The 19954-nt window shown below is 59.0% G+C and overlaps 2 protein-coding genes across 3 annotated transcripts; both read right to left on the minus strand.

Annotated features, from left to right (window-relative positions):
• Nucleotides 1–765: 765 nt before the first annotated feature.
• Nucleotides 766–9877, minus strand: FDXR (ferredoxin reductase). Of its 2 annotated transcripts, XM_086762319.1 has the most exons (13): nt 9832–9877; nt 9073–9170; nt 7781–7876; nt 6780–6902; nt 6109–6222; nt 5486–5587; nt 4295–4402; nt 3986–4070; nt 3146–3357; nt 2655–2826; nt 2059–2232; nt 1202–1368; nt 766–1061 (listed from the first exon to the last, which is right to left on the minus strand). In XM_086762319.1, exons 1-12 carry the CDS (start codon nt 9875–9877, stop codon nt 1238–1240), a joined length of 1461 nt encoding a protein of 486 aa, XP_086618445.1. In that variant the 3' UTR covers nt 766–1061; nt 1202–1237. The 2 variants fall into 2 exon arrangements, with proteins under 2 accessions (XP_086618445.1, XP_086618444.1); XM_086762318.1 differs by having other exon boundaries at nt 766–1368.
• A 2378-nt stretch (nt 9878–12255) lies between these two features.
• Nucleotides 12256–17691, minus strand: FADS6 (fatty acid desaturase 6). The gene is made up of 7 exons (XM_086762320.1): nt 17385–17691; nt 16824–17176; nt 15879–16045; nt 15214–15394; nt 14342–14529; nt 13633–13812; nt 12256–12957 (listed from the first exon to the last, which is right to left on the minus strand). Exons 2-7 carry the CDS (start codon nt 17170–17172, stop codon nt 12808–12810), a joined length of 1215 nt encoding a protein of 404 aa, XP_086618446.1. The 5' UTR covers nt 17173–17176; nt 17385–17691; the 3' UTR covers nt 12256–12807.
• Nucleotides 17692–19954: the final 2263 nt, after the last annotated feature.

Genomic DNA, 19954 nt, shown 5'->3' on the forward strand with positions numbered 1-19954 from the left:
TCTACCACAGGAGAGAGCTCGGCAGAGATGGAGGTTGAGCGTTGACCTGAGACAAACCCCCGCCGGCTGCCCTGGCTCAGTTAACACTCTGCCTCCATCACGGAGCCCGATTTGTTTCTAACACAGCCACCAGCAACTGCCATTGTCATCGTTTACACAGGTCAGAGACGAGTGGCTGCAATCCTGCAGCGTTTCTGTGGGGAGCTGGGGACAGCGTGGGTGGCAGGATGGCCAGGGAGGGGGCCAGGCTCATGTGGCCCCTGCTCCATGGATAAAGAGGAGATTACGGCTCACAGTTTGTAATCTGGCTTAAAACCTGACACCGTCACCATAGTCAATTTGGGCTAAGAGAAGCATTTAATAAGCTTCAAATCACACAGGCCAAAAAAAAAAAAAAAAAACAACAACAAAAAAAACCAAACCATAAAAAAAAACCAACCCAGCAGTGAACGAAGTGAAAGGGCTGAAGGCATTGCCTGCACCAGTCAGGTACCAAGGAACACAGGATCCTTCACGATCCGGAACAGGGCAATTACACGCTTGTCACCCCACGAGCTGGGACCCAGGCTCTGCCGGGGCTTAACTGCGGGAGGCAGAAAGCAAATTGATGTCCGTGTCTGTTTGTTTAGAGCTCACAACAAACGGTCCCTCCCCGCGCAAGAGGAGCTGCCTTGCTTTGGGACATGTCGCAGGAGACGCGGCGCTCGGCTGCCTGCTCCGAGATTAAGGCACTCACAGACAAAGAAGCCAGAGTCAAGCGACAGGTCCGATTTGGCTTTCCTGGAAGGGTTTATTTAAAAAAACAACTATAATTAAAAGCAGCCTTCTCGAGCACGAATGACAAGGCAACGAAGCCACTTGGCTTGAGGCTTAAAGGGAGGTAGCGAGACACAAAGAGGCCGATCTGTGTGACTTGCCATGAGGGAAGTGCCTGGGCAGGGCTCCTGCACCAGCCGATTCATTAATGCTCGAAGGACCCAAACAACAAGAATCACCCCGGGGCAGAGCCGGCGGCAGCGATGCGGGGTCAGCCAGCAGCCCCAGATGTTTTGAAACGCTCACTTTGGGAACACACAGAGTTCATGATTACTAGAGAGGCTCAAGTGCCACACACCTCCCCAGAGCGGCCACCAGCCCCCAGCACAAGCCCTGTGCTCCCAGGCCCTGCCCATAACCCACTGGCGTTGCCCCAGGACAGTACCAGCTGGAGCAGTGCCATGTTCCCATTCCTGCTGCTTTAGTGACCGATCAGCCGCAGCATCTCCTCAGGATCCACTATCTTCTCTCGGGGTTTGCCAGCAGCCTTGCCTCTTGCCACTTCAGCAGCATCTATCTTCTCCCAGTCCGAGAAGGAAACAGGACGGACCCCTGGGGTGACAGCCAGAGTCGGGAGAGATTAGTTAACCAAGTAAAAACCAGTTCAGCCTCACCTCCCCATTAGCAGGGACCTGATGTGCCAGCAAGCTCTGCCCTTTTCCGACACAGCATCAGACTTCAGCCTCACGAAGAAATAATGATTTCTAACACTGCAAGGAGAGGGGTGGCAGGTTCCAGTCGACTCGGATCAGTCAAACCTTCGCAAGCCGAAACAATGGCAAGCACAGCACCGCCTTGGGGGACAAAACGCTTCCAGTTCACTGTTAAACCTCAGGCAGTTAAGAGGCAAAACACACACACTTTAATTGAATGCCTTTAAAACACAGCAACAGCAAATTACTCTCTTGGGCATTTTAATCTTCCCCTGAACTTGCCTGGAAGGATTGCTAGGAAAACCACTCAGGAGCAATAGCTCGCTGTCCAGGCAGCTGACAGCGACGTTCTACCCAAGGTCTGTGCTGCTTTTAACAGCCCTTCCCAGAAAGTGGTCATTAACCTTAGCAATGACACCAAGTTTGAGGGAATTCAAGTCTTGTTCTCCCTGGGTTTCGGAGCAACAGAACGGCAGCACGATGCGTTTCCTGGGTTTGGACTACGCTTCCAAAAGTGGCTCATGGGACTTGCCGCCCCAGGAGGAGTTTGGGTGCATCATACCTTCAGCTCACACACCCCTGCACTGACCTCGGCTGCGCAGGATGCTCTCCACGGCCCCAAAGCCTTCTCTGCAGGTGGACACGTCCAGCACGCCCAGCTGGAGATCCTCCAGCACAGACTGGGCAGTGTCAAAGCTGTCGTTCATGGTGGTGATGATGACGCCCGTGGGTCCTCTCTTCACCCAGCCGCTGCAGTACAGACCTGCAGGGGCACACAGAGCAGCCGGGCTCGGGCCAGCACAGGGCTGTGGACCCTCCTGGCCGCAAGTCGTCGTCCTGTCCCCTGGGTGTCACATCAAGCTGTGGGCAGTGGAAGAATCCACTCTGTGGTGGGCACAGACCTCCAAATCAGCACTAAGCAGCCCTGTGGGATGTTTTGCTTTAGTAACAGCCTCCAAGGCCCAGTAAAACCACCCTGTGCAAAACCAGACACCCCTAACCTGAGCTGGGGACAGGCCAGGTCTTAACGCCTGACAGAGGCAGCTCATCTCCTCAGTTTCCACTCTGACTGAGGCGTGCAACTGCCTTCTATCTGTGCCCTTGGTGAACGGAGCTTCCCGTCCCAAAACCCCAATCCCCTGGCTGCGTTTGACATGTCCCACACGTACACCTGCGGCTACAGACCTGGGACACCCTCCACTCTGCCCGAGCTGTTGGGGATAACGCCGCGCTGGGTGTCGAAGGGTACCGCCGAGTCCAGGGGCAGGCTCTGGTAGCCAATGCTGCTGAGAACCAGCCCACACTCCAGCTCCTCCACGTCTCCAGTGGGGACAGCTTTGGCGGAGTCACCCGAGCCCTGAGAGAGGGAGGAAGATGCTGCTGACCACGGGTCAGTCACCAGATGCAGAGCAGCAGCCTCCTCCAGTCCCCTTTAGCATCCTTGATCCCTGGATATTTGCTGAAGGCCTTTCTGCAGCAGCAGCAGAGTGCAAAGAGCTCCCTTTGGACAGGGAAAGGCTCTTGTCAATGGTACCAGCTTCCCCGAGAGCCTACCAGCAGCCACTCCAAGCAGCCAGGGAACACAAAGCTGCCTTTGGAGACTCCCAAGAACTGCAGGGCATCCTGCTCCACCCCCAGCCCTGCCAGGGCCATACCAGCCCCCCATGAGCCCGTACCTCCAGGCGGGTCAGGGCCACGCGGACGCCCCTCGCCCGCCTTCCGTCAGCAGTGGGCAGCACCTCCTGGGGGCTGCGCTGGAATTTCAGCCCCCACTCCCGGGGGGGTGCTCCCTGCGTTGCCCCTGCCCGCGCCACCGTCTTCTCCGCAGGCTTCTCCAGGGCCGTTTTGATCATCAGCTCAGTCAGTCGCTTTCGCGGCCTGGGGGCATCTAGGAAGGAGAGAGCTTCAGGATAGGAACCACAGCAAAAGCCCCTCGAGACCCAGCGGGGAGCCAAGGCCACCTCAGTTTCAGGTATGCGAGTGTCCATTTGGAATTTGTCATGCTGATGGGTGTCCGACGCCTTTGAGATGACAAGCTGCAAGTCAAAGTGACCAGGGGAGCTCCTGAGGCTTGAGGCCAGTGGGACACACAAATCAAAGCCTGCGATTTTGCTGTCTGGCTGGTGCTCAGAGGCAGCAGCCTGTGGAGAAGAGCACGTCTCTGGATACCCTTGAACTTGGTGTTTTCTTTTTAGCTCTGCAGGAAGCTCTTAAATCAACAGCCTTGGGATCTCCCCTGCAAGGTTCCCCCAGCCCTCCCAAACCTCCTGCCCTCGTCACTCAGAGCGTGAGTATCACTCCCAAGTGGCAAATTGGCTGCAGAAACAGAGAAACAGGCGCCTTTTTCCTGTGTCTTCCTGGCCTCCTAACACTCTGAGGACAAGCTGTATCACGGTCACCTGGCTCTCACATGCCATGCACTAAGCGCAGGGCAGGAGTTTCTCTGATGCACAGTCTCCAGGTCTCACCTGTCACGGTGAGTCCCTGTCCGGAAGAGCGTGACACATTTCCCTCACCTTTAACAGCATTTTCAAGGCCTGTGAAGTCAGCAGGGTTCAGGACAGGTCTGGTACCAGGCAAGTTTATCATCTCCCGCAGCTCCTGGAAATTCCAGGACAGAAGATGTTACCTCCAGCATAGAGAGGTCATCTAACAGCCCCAGACCCCCCTCCCCAGCAGTCCAGGCTAGGAGCCAGCAAATGGGTGCAGGAAGGAGGACACCCTGGCTTCCCATCCATCCCCAGACCACCTCTCCCCACCGGGGATGGGCAGCCTGGGGCTCAACGCTGGGAAACAAAACTGCCCTCCAGCACTCCCAGCCCTACCTTGATAGTGAAAGCAACTTGGAGAGGTCCCCTCCTCCCAACCAGCCAGACGCGCTTCACCTTGCTGCAGGCAAGAGCTGCCAGGGAGCTGTCAGTGATGTCTGTCTTCTGCAAGACAGAGACAAGAGAGTGGGACGAGGGCAGGTCTGGAGGGAGCTGGGGGGAAGGCACAGCCTCTGAAGGTGAAACATCAGCAGAAGAGCAGGCTGTGCATGCAGAGAGCCTGTGCAAGGATGGAAAACAAGTCATCTCCCTTTGCACAGAGCTATTTGCACAGCTGGTCCTTCATCACTGCATGTACTTTCCAAGGCCATAACGCACTAAAGGTAACGAGCCAGCACCAGGTTGCCTCAGGGGATCCACCCCGGCAGGTTAACCTTGGAGGCTAGCAGAGCAAAGCCTTCCAGTGATATCAATTTTGGGGTGCCTGCCTGTTGGGTGACCTCTGCTCAGGATTTACAGGCACCTGGGTGAGACCCATTGCAAACCACAGCTCACATCACTGCCTGCCCGCCCCAGGCAGCTCCAAACACAAACGCAAGCATCACCAGGGCTCGACCGATGGTTGGCATCTTGCAGCAACCCTGTGCTCTGCTTCAAACATCTGCATGTATCTAGATCATAAGAAAATCTTTTCCAGAGAAGACACAATGGGAGGGACACCATGATAAACCATTCCAGACCAATTTTCTTAACAAGAAACTGCCTGCACACCCTGGTACTCATTTCCAGTGCCGTGTCGTTCGCAGCCCCACTTCGCAGATGGATTTAGCCACTGGTTGGCAGTGCCTCCAAGGTTTTTTTGGGTTTTTTTTAAAATTTAATTTAGATATTAAACCAGGAAGTTGTTGCACAGCTGTAACAAACCTCATGGCATTTCTCCAGGAGGGAAAGCCTTTGCTGCCAACATCTGGGGCAGCAGCTGTACAGAGCAGCTGGTGCACAGCAGCTCCCAGCTGTCTATAGGGAGCACGGCAGCAGGAGGAGAGGTCCCCCAGCGTGGACCAGCCACCAGTGTGCCCAGTGCTATCAGCAGGAACCAGGCTGCCACCCTCAGGTACAGTAGAAAAGATCCCAAAGACAGGAGAGTCTGAGGTTTTGCTGAGATGGGTGGGAACCAGCATCCACTCAGCAAGGAGAGAATTCGGGCCCCAGGCTGCCTGCGTGGCACGGAGTGCTCCGGTGACTCACCCTGAGGAGACGCAGCGGGGACAGCAGGATGCGCGCAATATCCAGCGCCACATTGCCGTGACCCAGAATCACCGCTGTCTCGCAGCTCAGGTCGGGCTTCAGCTGTGGGGACAGAAAGACTTGTCCATGAGCAAATCCACCTGGCCTCTGTGATGTTCTCCCCCTTGGACCCGCTCCCACCACCCAAACTCCCTTCCAGCCCTCTTTTCCCCAAAAACAGCTGGTGCAGACGGAGAAACTCCACACCACCCTCCTCCCCGAGTGAACACAGCAACACAGCTGCTCCGGGCACCCCAGCCGATCCCTCTCCCTCTCTTCCTGCGATGGCATCTCTAAGAGCAGGAGCTGTTTCGGCCCAAAATCCTTCTCAGGCCAAAGCAGAGCATCACCCCCTCCAGGTTCCCATCTGGCCCGGCCAAAATTTGCTGCCAACCTACAGAGCCAGCTAATCCGCTCTCACTGATGTGCAAATTGTTCACATTTCTACCATCTAAGAAGGATTTAACATGGTGCCTGCTAATCTTTTCCAATTGCGAGCCTTTCAGGACTTAATCTGGAGCTGAATGCCTGCGTTTGGATGCAGGATGGGGAGGAAGGGCAGGGAAACACACCGCTGTACTCACATCCCGGTTCTCCGGCAGCCCGTTGTACCAGCCCACGAACGCGCGGGCCGAGTAAACGCCAGGGAGGTTCTCCCCTGGGATCCCCAGGACCCGGTTATCTTCAGCACCGTAACTCTGAGGAGGGAGCAGACACGGTCAGAGATGTCACCACACAGGATTTGAGACCTAAACACAAATCTTCCCTTCCAGCTGCTGCCAGGGACCCTGCACGGCTGCCAGCCCTTCCCGAGGGCAGGGATGCTCAACGCAGGGGCTAAAAATACTCTGAGCACAGGGGCTTCATCCACCCCATCCCCCTGGGCTCCAGAGCCAAACTTGACCTCCTTGGGCCACAGCAGGGTATGACAGTCTGGGGACTGAACAGGAGGGACAAATCCATGCCAGGGTGAAACAGGTATCGGCCATCACAGGGAAGAGGTTCCTCAACCGCTGCCCTTGCAGCAGGGTTTCAGAGACCTGCATTTGATGCTGTGCTCCCTGCAAGGCTTTGGACAAGCCTCGTAGCATCAGAGCTGCCCCGAGGCTGGAGAGAGTTCACCACAGTAATAGGGCACCCAGAAATGCCTCACCCAAACCCTCTTCCCAAGATCCCAGCGGGGAATAACCCTGCAGACCTTCCCCATGACTTTCGGGGAACTAAGGCAGCCCTGGCTCCGGGGCGCGGTACCCACCAGCACCACGGCGTGGTAAGCCTGCCGCAGCTCTGTCACCGTGACGTCCCTCCCCACGGTGACGTTTCCGTAGTAGGCGCAGCGCTCCGAGCGTGCCGTCTGCGTGAAGGTGTTGATCACATTCTGCCGAGATCAAACAGGCACCGGGGAGTTACGTTCAAGCCAGAGCCGGGCCCAAGGCCTGCTGGTGACAGGAGGTCCCCGTTTCCATCCTCCCCAGCCTTGAGATGCGTCTCCCCCTCTCTAGGTCAGTTATTCTGAGACTCTTATCTAACAACAGCCACAAATAATTCACGGGGAGATAAGCACAGCTGTGACTTGGCACTCTTTCCACCACCCTTTCTGGAAAGAAAAAATCCATCTTTTGGACCTGCCTGGAGAGAACAGGACCCTTTCAATGCCTTCAGCACCTCTGAGCAAACCCCGCTGTAGGAAAAATCTCCTTCCCAAAGGTGAGGAACCTCCTTCCCAAAGGTGAGGAACCTCCTTCCCAAAGGTGAGGAACCTCCTTCCCAAAGGTGAGGAACCTCCTTCCCAAAGGTGAGGAACCTCCTTCCCAAAGGTGAGGCTTGCAAGGGAGTCCCACCAAACAACCCCTTCCATCGAGGGTGCTGCGTACCAGACCCCATCTGCCAGCCTCTTATCTCAAGCCTTCCTAAAACCTACTTCATCAAGAGAGGATGCAGGGCAGGATGGCACCCAAAGCCTTTTCTTCTGAGCGATTGGGGCCACACAGCAAAACAACCACTTCCTTCCCTGCAGGTCCAGCTGGAGCAGCACTTCCCACCACAAGCCCCTGTTTTTGACCCACTGCCCAGAGCCAGACATCCCACATCACCTGGCTGTGGGGTGGGCCAGGAGGAGATTTGGACCTCTCCAGTGTGACAGCTCCACACCACAGCGAGCCCTGAGGCACCACGAAGGACGGCGTCTGCCTCGCCTGCACCCGCCAGCGTCATCGCGTTCAACTGCATGGGCAAGGGGAGGAGGCCAACACCAACCTTCACTTCAGGGTGGTCTGGGGCCACCCCAAAACGGACGAGCCCAAAGGGAACGGGCAGCTTCTCATAGATGTCCACTCGGGCCCCGCCGTGGTGCTGCAAGAGAAGGAAGTCATGGTTAAGGGATGAGGACAGAAAGGCCACGTGAGCCCAGCAGCTCAGGAGGGACACACAACGCTCGCCTGCTGCTGGGGGAAATACGGGGCAGGGGGAAGGGCTGCACCAAGATCCCGTAGCCAGAAACGGCCTGTTCCAGGATCTACCAGGCTCTTTGACGCACAGGATGATGCCGTGCCTGTTCCTGCCAGCTCAGATTGCAAGGTGTAGCAGAGAATGTGACCCCAATCATCACCAAGTAAAACCCATGGGGGGCTCCATCCTCCTACCCACCCCACAGCCCCTCTTCCTCACCATCCCAGTGGCTATCTGGTATCTGGGAGGCTGCCAAAAGAGCCCCACAGCGGCTGGGAAGCACCCAGCACAGCACCCTGGGTGCTGGTGGACTCATCGGGCGGTCTGCTGGCCCCTGGCAGAGGTGCCCATGCCCCGAGATCCCCCTGAGCTGAGTCACCTCAGGGCCAGCGCTTCAGACAGATGTTTTGCTGCAAGGCTTTCGTTATCACGTATTTTGAGTCAGCCTCTTCCCAGAGATTAAGCAGCCCTGAAATTTGTCCCTGAGGCTTAGTAACAGCTATTTTCCAACACGTACCGGAGACAACGCAGCACGGTTTAATGACGGGGTTAAGCCGCTGCATCTCTGCTGGGTGCCAGCAGCCCAGTTCCGTGCTTGGGTCTCATTTCCCAACAGAGGTGCGAGCACCCAACGCATTAACGCTTCCAGACACCGGGCAAAGCATCGCCCGCGTGCCTTGATCCACATCTCGGGGAGGAGGAGGAGGAGGCAGGAGAGCAGGTCCCGCACGTTCCCTTTCACGCACGGTTAATGTCACCCTGTTGGGGGACAGCAGCTGCGGGCAAGGCAGAGCCCTGCTGCTGATTTGATTCTAGAAAAACCACTCGGGCTGAACTCTCAGCAACCTGGCCAGGCCCGGGTCCAGCCTGGACGGCCCAGGGGCAGGGCAGGGATGGGGACAGCGGTGCCCACCCCGAGTGACAAGGTCCAGGACTCCTCTGCGGGGTCAGGGCTGCCCCAAACACCCCCCCCCCCCCCCCCCCAACAACACCGAGCCACCTGGGGCAGAGCCGGGAGCTCACAAAACCCCTTCCCACCCCGCTTAGAGCCAGGCAGCGTGGTCCCCGCCCTCCCCCGCCGCCAGACCCCAGCCCGGTACCTTGAGGACGTGCTGAGCCGTGTAAAACCCGGCGGGGCCGCCGCCCACCACGCAGAGCCGCGGAGCCGGGCCGGAGGAGGACAGCCACCGCGTGAAACCTGCGGGCGCCAGCACAGAGGGGAGGTGATGCCCCCCGAGGTGTTAACCCACCCCTCAGCCCCCCCTTCCCCCAGCCCACCACCCACCCCGAGGGGCTCGTCCCCCCGCACCGGCCATGGCTGCGGCGGCCCGGCGGGGCCGGCCGGGGTTTATGTACCCAGCCCGGCGGCGCGGCCCCCGGCGGGGTCCGGGGCGGGAACGCCTCGAGGTCAAGGCCGGCGGCCAAACCCGCGGCCTTGGCGCCGGAGGGGCTGTCAGAGACAGGGCACCGGTAAGCGCCGCAACCCGGCCCCACGCACCGGGGGTACCGGTACCGGTACCAGCCCGAGGGGCACGGAGGCGGCCCAGGGCTCTCGCCCCACAGCGCAGGGCACGGTCGCCCCCCCCCCCGGCTGGAGCACGGGCACGGCTCCCGCAGCCACTCGGACCCACGGTTCCGGTTCCCCCGGGCCCGGTTATCCCCGGTTCCTGTTCCTCTGGGCCCGGTTCCCCTCGGTTCTCCCCGGTTCCGGTTCCCCCGGTGCCCGGTTATCCCCGGTTCCTGTTCCTCTGGGCCCGGTTCTCCCCGGTTCCGGTTCCCCTGGGCCCGGTTCTCCCCGGTTCCGGTTCCCCCCCCCCGTCGCCGGTGGCCCCGTGACGCCGTGAGGCCCCACCCCTCACCGCGCGGGACGCCGCCGCCCCTCCAGCACGCGCCACCCGGTCCCATCCCGGCCGCTACCGCCGGCGCCGCCCCGCCCCTCCTCCCCGCCGACCAATCGCGAGGCAGGAGAGCGCCTGGCTTAGCATAGCCCCGCCCCCACACCGGCGTGGTGGCCCCGCCCCCCGCGCCGGCAGCCAATGGTGGCGTGCGGCGGCCTCCGCGGCTGTGCGTACCATAGAGAGGCAGCGAGGAGAGGCTGCTTCGCGGCCGCTCCCGCCGCCGCTCTCTATGGCAAGGCCTCCGCGGTACCCTGCCCGCCGGCGGCTCCCCGCGCCGGCAGCATCCCTGCGCCCGCTAATTGATTGCCTGCGCCCCTTTATCGCCAAGAGTGACTAAGTGCGGAGGTCTCCCGGCGGTAACTGAAGCTCAGACTGATTTTAACCGTCCCCCCGCACAGCTGTCCACCCGTTGGCAAGATAAACCCGCAGCATCCCCTCAATCAAGGATAAAACATCGCTGCCAGGCTCTTGCCCCAGCCTCCCCTGTGGTCCCTGCTTTATTTCCTTCTTAATCTCCATCACTCAGCTCATTTCAAATGCAGCTACTCACACCTCCCAGGCAGGAGCACCTCGTCTTGCTTCAGCCCCTGCACAATACACCAGGCAGGGAAATCGTCTCAGCGAGCCTGGGAAATATTTAAGGGTTGTACAGATGCCAAAGCATGCAGGCGAGCACTAACAGGGCTTTTTAAAAGCAATTAAGATGGAAGGAGTTTGCGGCTAGAAGCCAATTTTAATAAGGGTCATAAAACCCACGTGCTATCTCGCACGGTCTTGAAAATCGGTTCGTGGCTTTCTGCGAGGCATGCTGAGAGCGGCGGCTGGCCATATGCCTCTGTCTGCACCCGCTCCTTCAGGGTGCTTGTGAGGATCAGGATTTCCAACGGCTTTAAAGCCCGTGCCTGTGCTGGAGACCCCAGACTTAGCAGAGCTGAGCTTAAATTCCAGGCATTGCTTGAGGCAGAAATTCGGGGGGTTTTGAGCACAGGTCCCCAGAAATCTCCCTTTGCCCCCTTAACCTCTGCTACATCTGCCGCTTCTGACAGGGAATAATCCGCATATTTCCCAAATCACAAGTCATCTCCCGCTGGCTGACGGACCTGCGAACGTTTGCCTTTAGATGGCACTGCACTAAACAATATCCATGAAATCCAGCTGCGGAAAGGGCTGTCGCTGCCACAAACATTTTTAAGAACATTTTGAGACTGATCTCTTTACGACAGGGGATGAGAAAGAGTTTTTTGTGCCCACCCTGCTCCCTCTGAGCGCGGACACGTGTGGCTGAGATTACCCCATCGGAACCAAGAGCATCACTAATGCGTGCTCGCCCCCCTTGCTGGAACCAGTAGCACCATTAATTATGACATTTAGCATAATTTAGCTGTGATGCTCAATTAAGAAAATAATCATGGGGGTGGGAGGGTAGCTCTGTGGGGGGTCTCTGCCACCCCCGAACCCTGGAGCAATCGGGCCAGCAGTTTGGTCCAGCCACCCCCTCCCAGCTTCCCCCCCGACTACAAACGGGGCGTAAGCCATGCTCAAAGGACAGGAATTTGTCCTTTGCATATTTCACAATGTCCTGGATCGATAAACCTGCATGGGGCCAGTTAGAGGCGACACAGTACTGCCACCAGCCCAGGGCAGCAGCATCCCCCAGGCCCCAGCACAGGATAAATCCCTAATTCCCTGTTTCTGATGCCAGAGGGGTCACACTGGACTGATCCAGGGCCAGCTTGTCCCCCTCCAGCCTGGATCTGCTACGCAGGGACACGCCATGGCCATCCCCTCTCTGGCCCACTGTGTCACAGTGGCAACACAGGGACACTTGCGTCGCTGTGCCTCGGGGCACATTTGCAGTGTGGAGCCTTACAAACCCTGGTTGTGGAGCTGGGGGGGGTCCAGTCCTGCTGGGGGGACAGCACAAATCGGGGAGCGAACCCCCAGGCTCAGAGCAAAGCTTTGCAAAGCCCAGAGCTGGCGCTGACTCCCACACTGGTCCCACTTGAGCCAGCTGCCTTCTCTGCTGCCAGCTCCCCATTGTGATGCTGGGCTGGACTTTGTCACCTGTCCTGCAGGTCTGGGACAGCAGAACGCCCCAGGAAAGCCAGGAATGTCATCCCGGAGGGGGTTGGAACCAGCCACGTGAGCGTCCCACCCACTGACAGAGGCTCAGTGGGCTGGGTTCACCCTCCCTGACCACGGAAAATCCAGGCCCTGGAGACCTGCCCGCCTCTGGCTGGTGATTCTCCCGCTAAACTCTGGCAATAGCCACCATCAGCTCTAGGGTTACCACCAGCGCCCCAATATGGATACCCCACACGGGAGTACCAGTGTGACCTGCTCCAGCAACACAACCCAGTAACAAAGAAGATCCGCTACAACACGTTAAGGCTGAATTTGCCAAATCGTTGTTCCTAGAAGGGACTGATTTATCCCGAAGTCAGGCAAAGCACAGGCAGCAGTGACACAACCCTCTCCCCACACAATCCACCCCTTCCCTGAGCCCCGGACCACACATGTGCAGCCCCGTCCTGCAGATCCCAGCGGCTCTCAGCCAGCAACCAGCTCTGGATGCCCCGGACCCGATGTCACATCCCCAGCCGCATCCCCCCTGGCCCTGCTGCAGGGATGCCCCAGCCAGCAGACGGGGGTTTCCTCTCCCCAAGCGTGAAAGCAGAGTGGATAAAACTGACCCCTGGCTGGAAATAAATGGGGGGACAGCCCCCCCCTCCCCGTTTTTCTGTCCCCAGCCTTACACTGCCTGCCTCTGATGTGGTGGCTCCGTGCATTATTTAGCTGAAAGCAAGACATCGGAGAGAGAAGTTTCCTACGTGACGGCTCTGTGGAGACGCGTGCCTGTGTGGCCCCATCCTGCTAAAACCGTCCCTGCCACAAGTCCCCGTGGGAAGCAGACCCCCGAGTCCTGGGGCCCCGTCCTCACTGGATGCCCACCAGCTCCGTTATGGGGGGAGCGTGGACCATCAGCTCCTCGTATCTCCGGAGGAAGAGCCGGAGCCTGGAGGCGTAGGTGTCCTCGTTGTACGGCAGCTTCTTCTGCCTCAGGTACTGGGAGACGATGGGTTTGATCTGCAAAGGCAAAGGCAGGGCGACCTCGTGAGGGATGTCCTGGCATTCGTACGTGATTCCCAGCCTGAGGCACCGCTGAGCTGCCTGCAAGGCATCCAGCAGCCCAAAACAGGGCTGGAGATGGCAGCACCAGCGATAACATCTTTACCATGAAAATTAAGAGGAAGGTGGTTTCCAGTTGCAGCAACACAGGGAGTTCACCCTGGCACAACACCTTTGCAGGGCTCCGGATTAGGAGAGATGTCCTAATGAGGCTTTTAACGAGGGCTGGCCAGGCATGCTAACCACTTGCCCCCATAGTGAAGTGCACGGCATTAAATGAGCGGAGACCCCTCACTGAAGGGCGGTGCACGGACCTGCCTTGGGATCCCCTCGAGCCGGGGCAGCGCTTAGAGCCCACATTTTGAACGCACCCCACACCTCAGAGCAACAAGTAAGGGCATGACCAAAATTCCAGGAGGTTTGCCTGGATGCTGGCTGAAATGAACGCCAGACTGGGCGGCGCTGGAGGTGCTTTCCCAAGGAAAGAGTCGGGAGGATCCCAAACTGCCAGCAGGCTGATGCAGGCTGGAATTGGGAGCAGGGGAAGGAGCAGGGAGTGAAAACCCAGGGATGGATGGTGTTGTCCCCATGTCACCTCCCAACACGCTCGTCTGCCCCGTGGGGCTGTCTCACCTTCAGGCACATGTTGTCGGAGAGGCTGGGGAAGAGGTGATGCTCCACGTGGCAGCTGATGAGCGAGTGGCCGAAGGACCAGTCGAGCAGGGCGTTGCGGGGCAGGTTGAGGACGCCCAGGCTCATCAGGTGGATCCGCTTGGGTTTCCGATCGGGCGCGAACATGGGGAGGCCGATGTGCTGCGGGACAGGGATGTGGGGACCCTGTGGCACCCAGCACCCCCTGGCCCCTTCCCAGTAGAGCAAGCCATGGCTCCGACCATGCAAGGGCATGAAGGTGCTGGCCAGGCTGAGCTACATTTTGGGGTTTGGCTGCCAACCCCAGCACTGGGTTTTTCCTTAAAGTTGCTCCATCTGTTTGTCTGTCCATGGAGCCACCGAGGAGCACCTGGGCTCTGTCCCCCAACCCACACTGCGTGCCACTAGTCTCTCGCCATCCCAGGCTCTGCAATATCAGCTGCACCTACGCCTGCAAACTCACTGACTCCCCAGTCCTGCAAGCCACCTCAGAGGACATCACCCTCCAGCCCTTCGCACCCATCCACCCCGACGTTCTCCCAGGGCCACCATCCCCCTCAGCACCGCCAGCCTGACCATCCCCGTGATGACATTGACACAAGCTCCAGCCAGCAGTGTCAGGGCTATGTCACCAGTGGTGGCCAGCCTGTCCCCAGCACCATTGGGACATCTCCGAGCCTCAGGTCTCTACCTGAAATATGTTGACGTGGATGTAGGGATGGGCCAGGAGGGAGCGGGTGAGCAGCATGCAGAGCAAGGCGGACCACGGTGACTGGAAGCCCGAGACATGGAGCAGCAGCCAGTAATGGCAGTAAAGACCCAGAAACATGCAGCAGAGAGTCCGGAGAGATGCTTTCCACTCCACGTTCCTCAACAAACCTGTGTGAGAAAGAAGAGGTAGCACATGAGCAAGGTGCTGATGCTTGCCCATCACTGCAGCTCCAGAGGCCAGGCTGCCTGGCATCCCAATAAACCTACAGCCCATCCCATTCTTCACCTCCCTTTCCTCATCCTCCAGGTTGGCCCAAACTCCCCGGCCCTGCTGACCTGCTGGTTTTTGGGGCTGGGGCCCCCAGCCCCCCCCACAGCAGCACCATTATTTTCCCCAAACCACCACTTTGCCTGCCTGAGCTCGTCGTGTCCTGGTCCCCCCAGACGCCCACACCTCCACCCATACGCAGTCATCAAATGCAATGCGATGCTCTGGCTGGTCAGAGACCTATGTGTGACTCTCAGCTCTGCTACGGCTGAGGGTCTGAATCAAAGGAGAACAAATTTGGGGCACTTCAGGCTCACAATGGCTTTTGCCAGAGTTTTCAACATCCAGCATTGGAAAATGTGAAGCGTTTTCTGAGCAGCAGCAGAAAGGAGAGATGCAGCAAATGCCTTCCTCAGTGCAAGTGCAGCATCACCTGCCTTCACTGCAGCCCTCTGTCCTGCCGTGGGCTGCTACAGCTAATGTGATGCCTCCAAACGAAGCGGGACCCTTTGGTGGGGTGAGACCTGGATGGTAAGGAGCTCACCACACCCAGCACCCTGTCCCAAGGCAGCCGGGACACATACCAAGTGCAACCAGAGGGGTTAGGATGGGTACCGCAAGAGGCGCGATGAACATGTAGACGTAGCGGTTCAGGAAAGGAAGCTTCCAGGTGCTGGAGTCCCCCAGGCCAATGACATTGGTGTAGCCATGATGGATCTTCACGTGGTTGTAGGTGGCCTGCTCAGCCGTAAAAGCTGAGCAGACCTGGGAGGGAAGAGAAAGGAGAGGTGATGCCAGCAGCCATGGCACCAGCGGAGATGCTCTGCACCCAGAAAGAAACACCCAGGGGAGATATTCTGCACCTCACGGGCTCCACACTGGTCTGGAAATGGGCTTCTTAAAGAATTAAGCTCCAGAAACCATTCCCACCATTCCCTGCAGTGCATTATCCTGCTCTGCAGCCCTGTGGCCAAGGGGACCGACACAAAACCCCACAGCCCAGCACATCACAGGGGCTGTCCCCAGCCAGGGGCTCACCCCCATGTTGCTGCCTCCAGCCAAAGCCCGACGATGTTCCTGGTGCTCCCTGGTGCAGTGTGGTTTTTAATTTAACCTTCCTGCACGTGGATCAGGAAGGGTTTGGATCCATCTTGTTCTCCGGTGGCTGTTCCTGAAGGGCCGGGGGGGCTGCCAAGGTACTGATGGGGTTTTGGAGGGGCTGCCACCCGAACCCCGCGGCCCCACTCACCTCGATGAAGAAGACGGCCCAGACTTTGCCCCAGGACTTGGACTGGGTCAAGGCGTTGTGGCTGGCCAGGTGGCTGCCCTTCACTGTCAGGGTGTGATGTACCACACCGAGGATGAGGACACCCGCCAGGAAAGGGATGGCCTGGGCTGACCGCAGGCACAGGAACCCTGTGGAGAAACCAGCCGGGCAGGAGCTCGGCCACGCACACGTGCTGCGGCCCTCCTCACCTCCGAGCTGGGCTGGAGGTGTTGCTACACCCAAACATGCCGCCCTAAACCTGTTTTTTCAGATGTAGTTGCAGGTATTTAAACCGCCTGAGCTGGAAAGCTTCCCTCCGCACCGCCCTGCGCGACGCGACAACCCACGCTCACTGTCGTGCTGAAGGTTTGGCCGCTTCCAGCTGCGGTAGCACTGGGCGCTGCGGGTGCCAGGTCCCATCCCGCAGCTTCGGATGGGATCCCGCTGGTGACAAAAGTGACCCTGCCAGGATTTCATCATCCCAAGAGTTCAGAAGCAAGAGAAGGCACCAGCTGCAGCTTCCCAACCGTGCTGCCGGAGCTCTGTGCTCCCCCACGTCTCCCTGAACCCACCACAGCCATCATCACCAAAACCTCCAGGGTTTCCCTGTCCCGCCGTGGGGCACGGGTGGGGCACGTCGCTCCCTGTCCTGCCCTGTGCCCATCTGCCCGGGCGCCGTCCCGTCACCCTAGGCTGTACCCCAGGTGCCGCTGCGGGATTCCCGCGGGGTCAGGGTGCCCCATGGCACGGGGTGAAGGGGTTAGCGTGGCTTTGTCACCAGGCTTAATAAGCTGCTAATAGGCTTCCCGTGCAAACGAAGTTGCACCACTGGCACAAAAGCCATGAGGAGGAGGTGAGACATACACCTCCCCCCCCCCCCCCCCCAGGGATCCCCAGCCGCGGTTTGGGGGTGCTGAGCCGGGTTACCTGCCGGGAGCAGGAGGAAACTGCAGGCGAGGATGCTGGTGTCCACGCCGTGCCGCTCCCACCAGCTGCTGCTCTTCACCACCTTCTGCACCAGCTCCGAGAGCTCGGCCATCAGGGCTTCCTCGCACCGCCCCGGCTCCTGCCCGGCTCGCTGCGGGTCCCCGTCGGGGGTCGTGTCTTTGTCACCCAGTGCTGGCCCTGGCTCCCAGCCCTCCGTCCCGCTGCCATCGGGAGCGTGCGCGGCCCGGGGTGGGGTGTTCCTCGTCCCCCCGAGCCGGGGGGTACCGCTGACCTCGCCGTTCACCCGCTGTCCCCTCCGCCTCACCGGGTCCCCGTCCTCCAGCGGCATCTCCCTGCCGAGCAGAGGCCCACGCAGGTTAGGGGAGCACCCGCAGCACCCCGACCCGCTGCAGACGGGCTTCCCAGCTCCCGCTGCGGCCGAAGGACACGGGAAGGGCAGGGATGGAAAAAAATAAAGAACCAGAGGAGGATGCAGCCAGAGGAAAAGCCACGCAACCTCCCACCCCGGGGACACCCCGGCCACCGCAGCCCCCTACTCACGCCGTCCCCGACGCGGTGGCTCTCCCGGCGTTGGCCGTTTCGGGGCGGCCGGCCAGCCCGTGCGGCACCGCACACGGGTGCTGTGCAGGAACGATTTGGAGAAGGGAGGAGCAGGAGAGGACGGGGAGGAGGGTGAATGCAGATTAGCCATGGCAGTAATCCGGCGTGGCGGCCCATTTCGGGGAGCAGCCGTGGCGGCGGGGCCGTGGGGAGGACGCTCCGCCGAGGGCGTGGGGAGGCGAGGGCTGCGGAGGAGGGAAGGGATGGAAAAAAGATGGAGAGAGGCGGTGGAAACGCTGGAGGGGAAGGAGCCAAGCGCCAGAAATAGCCCTGGGAAACGCAAGCGGAGCACCGAGGACGGGGATAGAGTTTCTCTTCTGCCGGGGAGTGAAAGCAAACGTTGCCTGTCATGCGAGGGAGCTGTTTTGGGGAGAAAACCAGCCTTTTCCACAGCCAGGAGCAGGCTGCGGGAGGAGGGGGCAGCGCACGGCTCCCTGCCCAAACCGCTGCCTCTGCACCCTCCTCTGTGCGGGGCGGGGGGGGGGGACATGACGACACCGAGCCCAGGGGCACCTGTCAGGGACCAGGAATCTGTGCCCAGCTGCCATGGCACCCAGCCCCGACCCTCACAGCATCCCTTTTCTCTTCTGGGCTGTTTTCAGGAATTTTATAAGAATTTCCTCCTTTTTTTTCTTTTCATCATTGCCTCCTGACAAATCACCCAGACACAGCACAGACACCCTGAAAGGGGATGCTCGTAGACGGACCAGGACCTCCTGAACCCCATTTCTTTATGGAGGAAGGCTAAAACCACATCGCTTCTCCCTGTGACGCTGGATTTCTTCTTGCTTTGTTATTTCTCCTAACGAAAAACTGAATCAGCTCAACTGATCCACCAAAAACCTTGACGAACACTGACATCTAGCAAATCCACAAACAAGGCAGGTTTGCTACACCCACTGCTGAGGTACCCCAGCCTCAAACTGGGACGGGCTCAGCACCTCCAGTAGCAGCACATGACTACAGCCACCCACGGGGGAGCAAACCTCGCACCCAAGTTGTGCCAAGCCCCAGGGGATTGTCATCATTCCCTGGGGAAAAAAAAAAGAAAAAAAAAAAATCACACCTACTGCAAAAGGGGCAGAGCAGAGGGTGCGTTGGAGACCTGCTGAAGTTTCATTTATGCTGCAAGAGTTTGTATTACAAAAGATCATTTTCAGAGCCAGGGGAACTAACGAATTAAAGCAGCATCCCAAGCCCAGCGAGCTGCAGGGCCGGCTGCAGCCGGCCAGGTCCATGATTCATGCTGATACACAGCACGGCTTTCGTCAGCCTCTCGTTGGCGAGGGAAACCCATGGCCGGGAGAGCACCCACCGGTGCTGCTGGGCTGAAAGCGGGTGGATGTCTGACCCAAAGGGTGCATCAAGTGAGGCTGCCGGGTCTGCTTTGTCCAGTGCCTTCATCACTTTCATCACAGCTGGGATGTCACCGCGAGGGACGGTGCCCTGCTCCAAGGGTGCTGGGCTGCGTTCGGCAGGGCCAAAGGTGGTGGAGCTGCCATCGCGCAGGTGCAGAGCAGAGCGGGACTGGTTGTGTGGTGGTGGCTGAAGAGGAGGAGGTGGGGATCAGTCCTGCATCCAGGGCTGACCTGAGCTGCCAGGATCCCACCACGGCTGGCGGTGAGTGTGCCAGCATGCACAGGCAGAGGCAGGTGCGCGGCATTGCTTGGTCCTGTGGTGACACTGGGACCAGAGACCACGCAGAAGAGAAGAAATAATGAGTTGAAAACCACATGGGAGAGGCTGAGATTTGGGTTCTGGGGGAAGGGTCAAACCCATGAGAGCCTCTTGCTTTGGGCTGTGGCAAAGGTGGGATTCGTGATGCCCACGGGGGAGCAGCAGCTGTAAGGAGAATCTGCAAAGCCATAAGGAAGGCCAGCAGGCTTGGAGTTGTAACCCTAAATCTGCCTTCTTTCTGCCTCGCAGAGCTCCATTTTCAAAATAAACTTTTAAACCCCAATTTCCACCTGATTTTCCACCGTGCCCAGGCCAAGCCACACCATCCCACTGACCCAGCTGAGATTTTAGGGACAAAAGCAAACGCTGGCTTGGCCCTTGCACCGTGGATGCAAACACCTCCAGTTTAGCAGGAAAAACACATTAAGGACTCCAAAACCCTTCGGCATGCAGCAAGGCGGCTGGAGGGGATCAGCGTAATCCCCAGAGCTCTCCCCGGCAGCTGCTGGCCCTGCGGCCACCCCTTGCCCCGAGCAGCACAGGGGTCCCACAGCGGGGTCCTCCCACGTCACTGCTCCCAAATGGAGGAAAACGGGCTGTTTTAGCGTGATACAGCACAAACAGGCCAGGCTGGCAGGGCCCAGTGGCCACAAGTGCTCCCTGCTGATCCCCACCCAGGTTCCCCCAGCCCATGGGGCAGAGCCCTCTGCAGCCCCAAAATGGGGTGTTCCCAGCCCCAAATCCAGGAGCTGTTTGCAAAAGTTGCTGTATTTGCACCCATGGCTGTGGTGGGGGGCAGAGCCCCCTTAGCAGCCCCTCTATCCTTACGGCCA

Source organism: Chlamydotis macqueenii, chromosome 18 (assembly GCF_036417535.1).
Source record: "Chlamydotis macqueenii isolate bChlMac1 chromosome 18, bChlMac1.mat, whole genome shotgun sequence".
NCBI lineage: Eukaryota > Metazoa > Chordata > Aves > Otidiformes > Otididae > Chlamydotis > Chlamydotis macqueenii.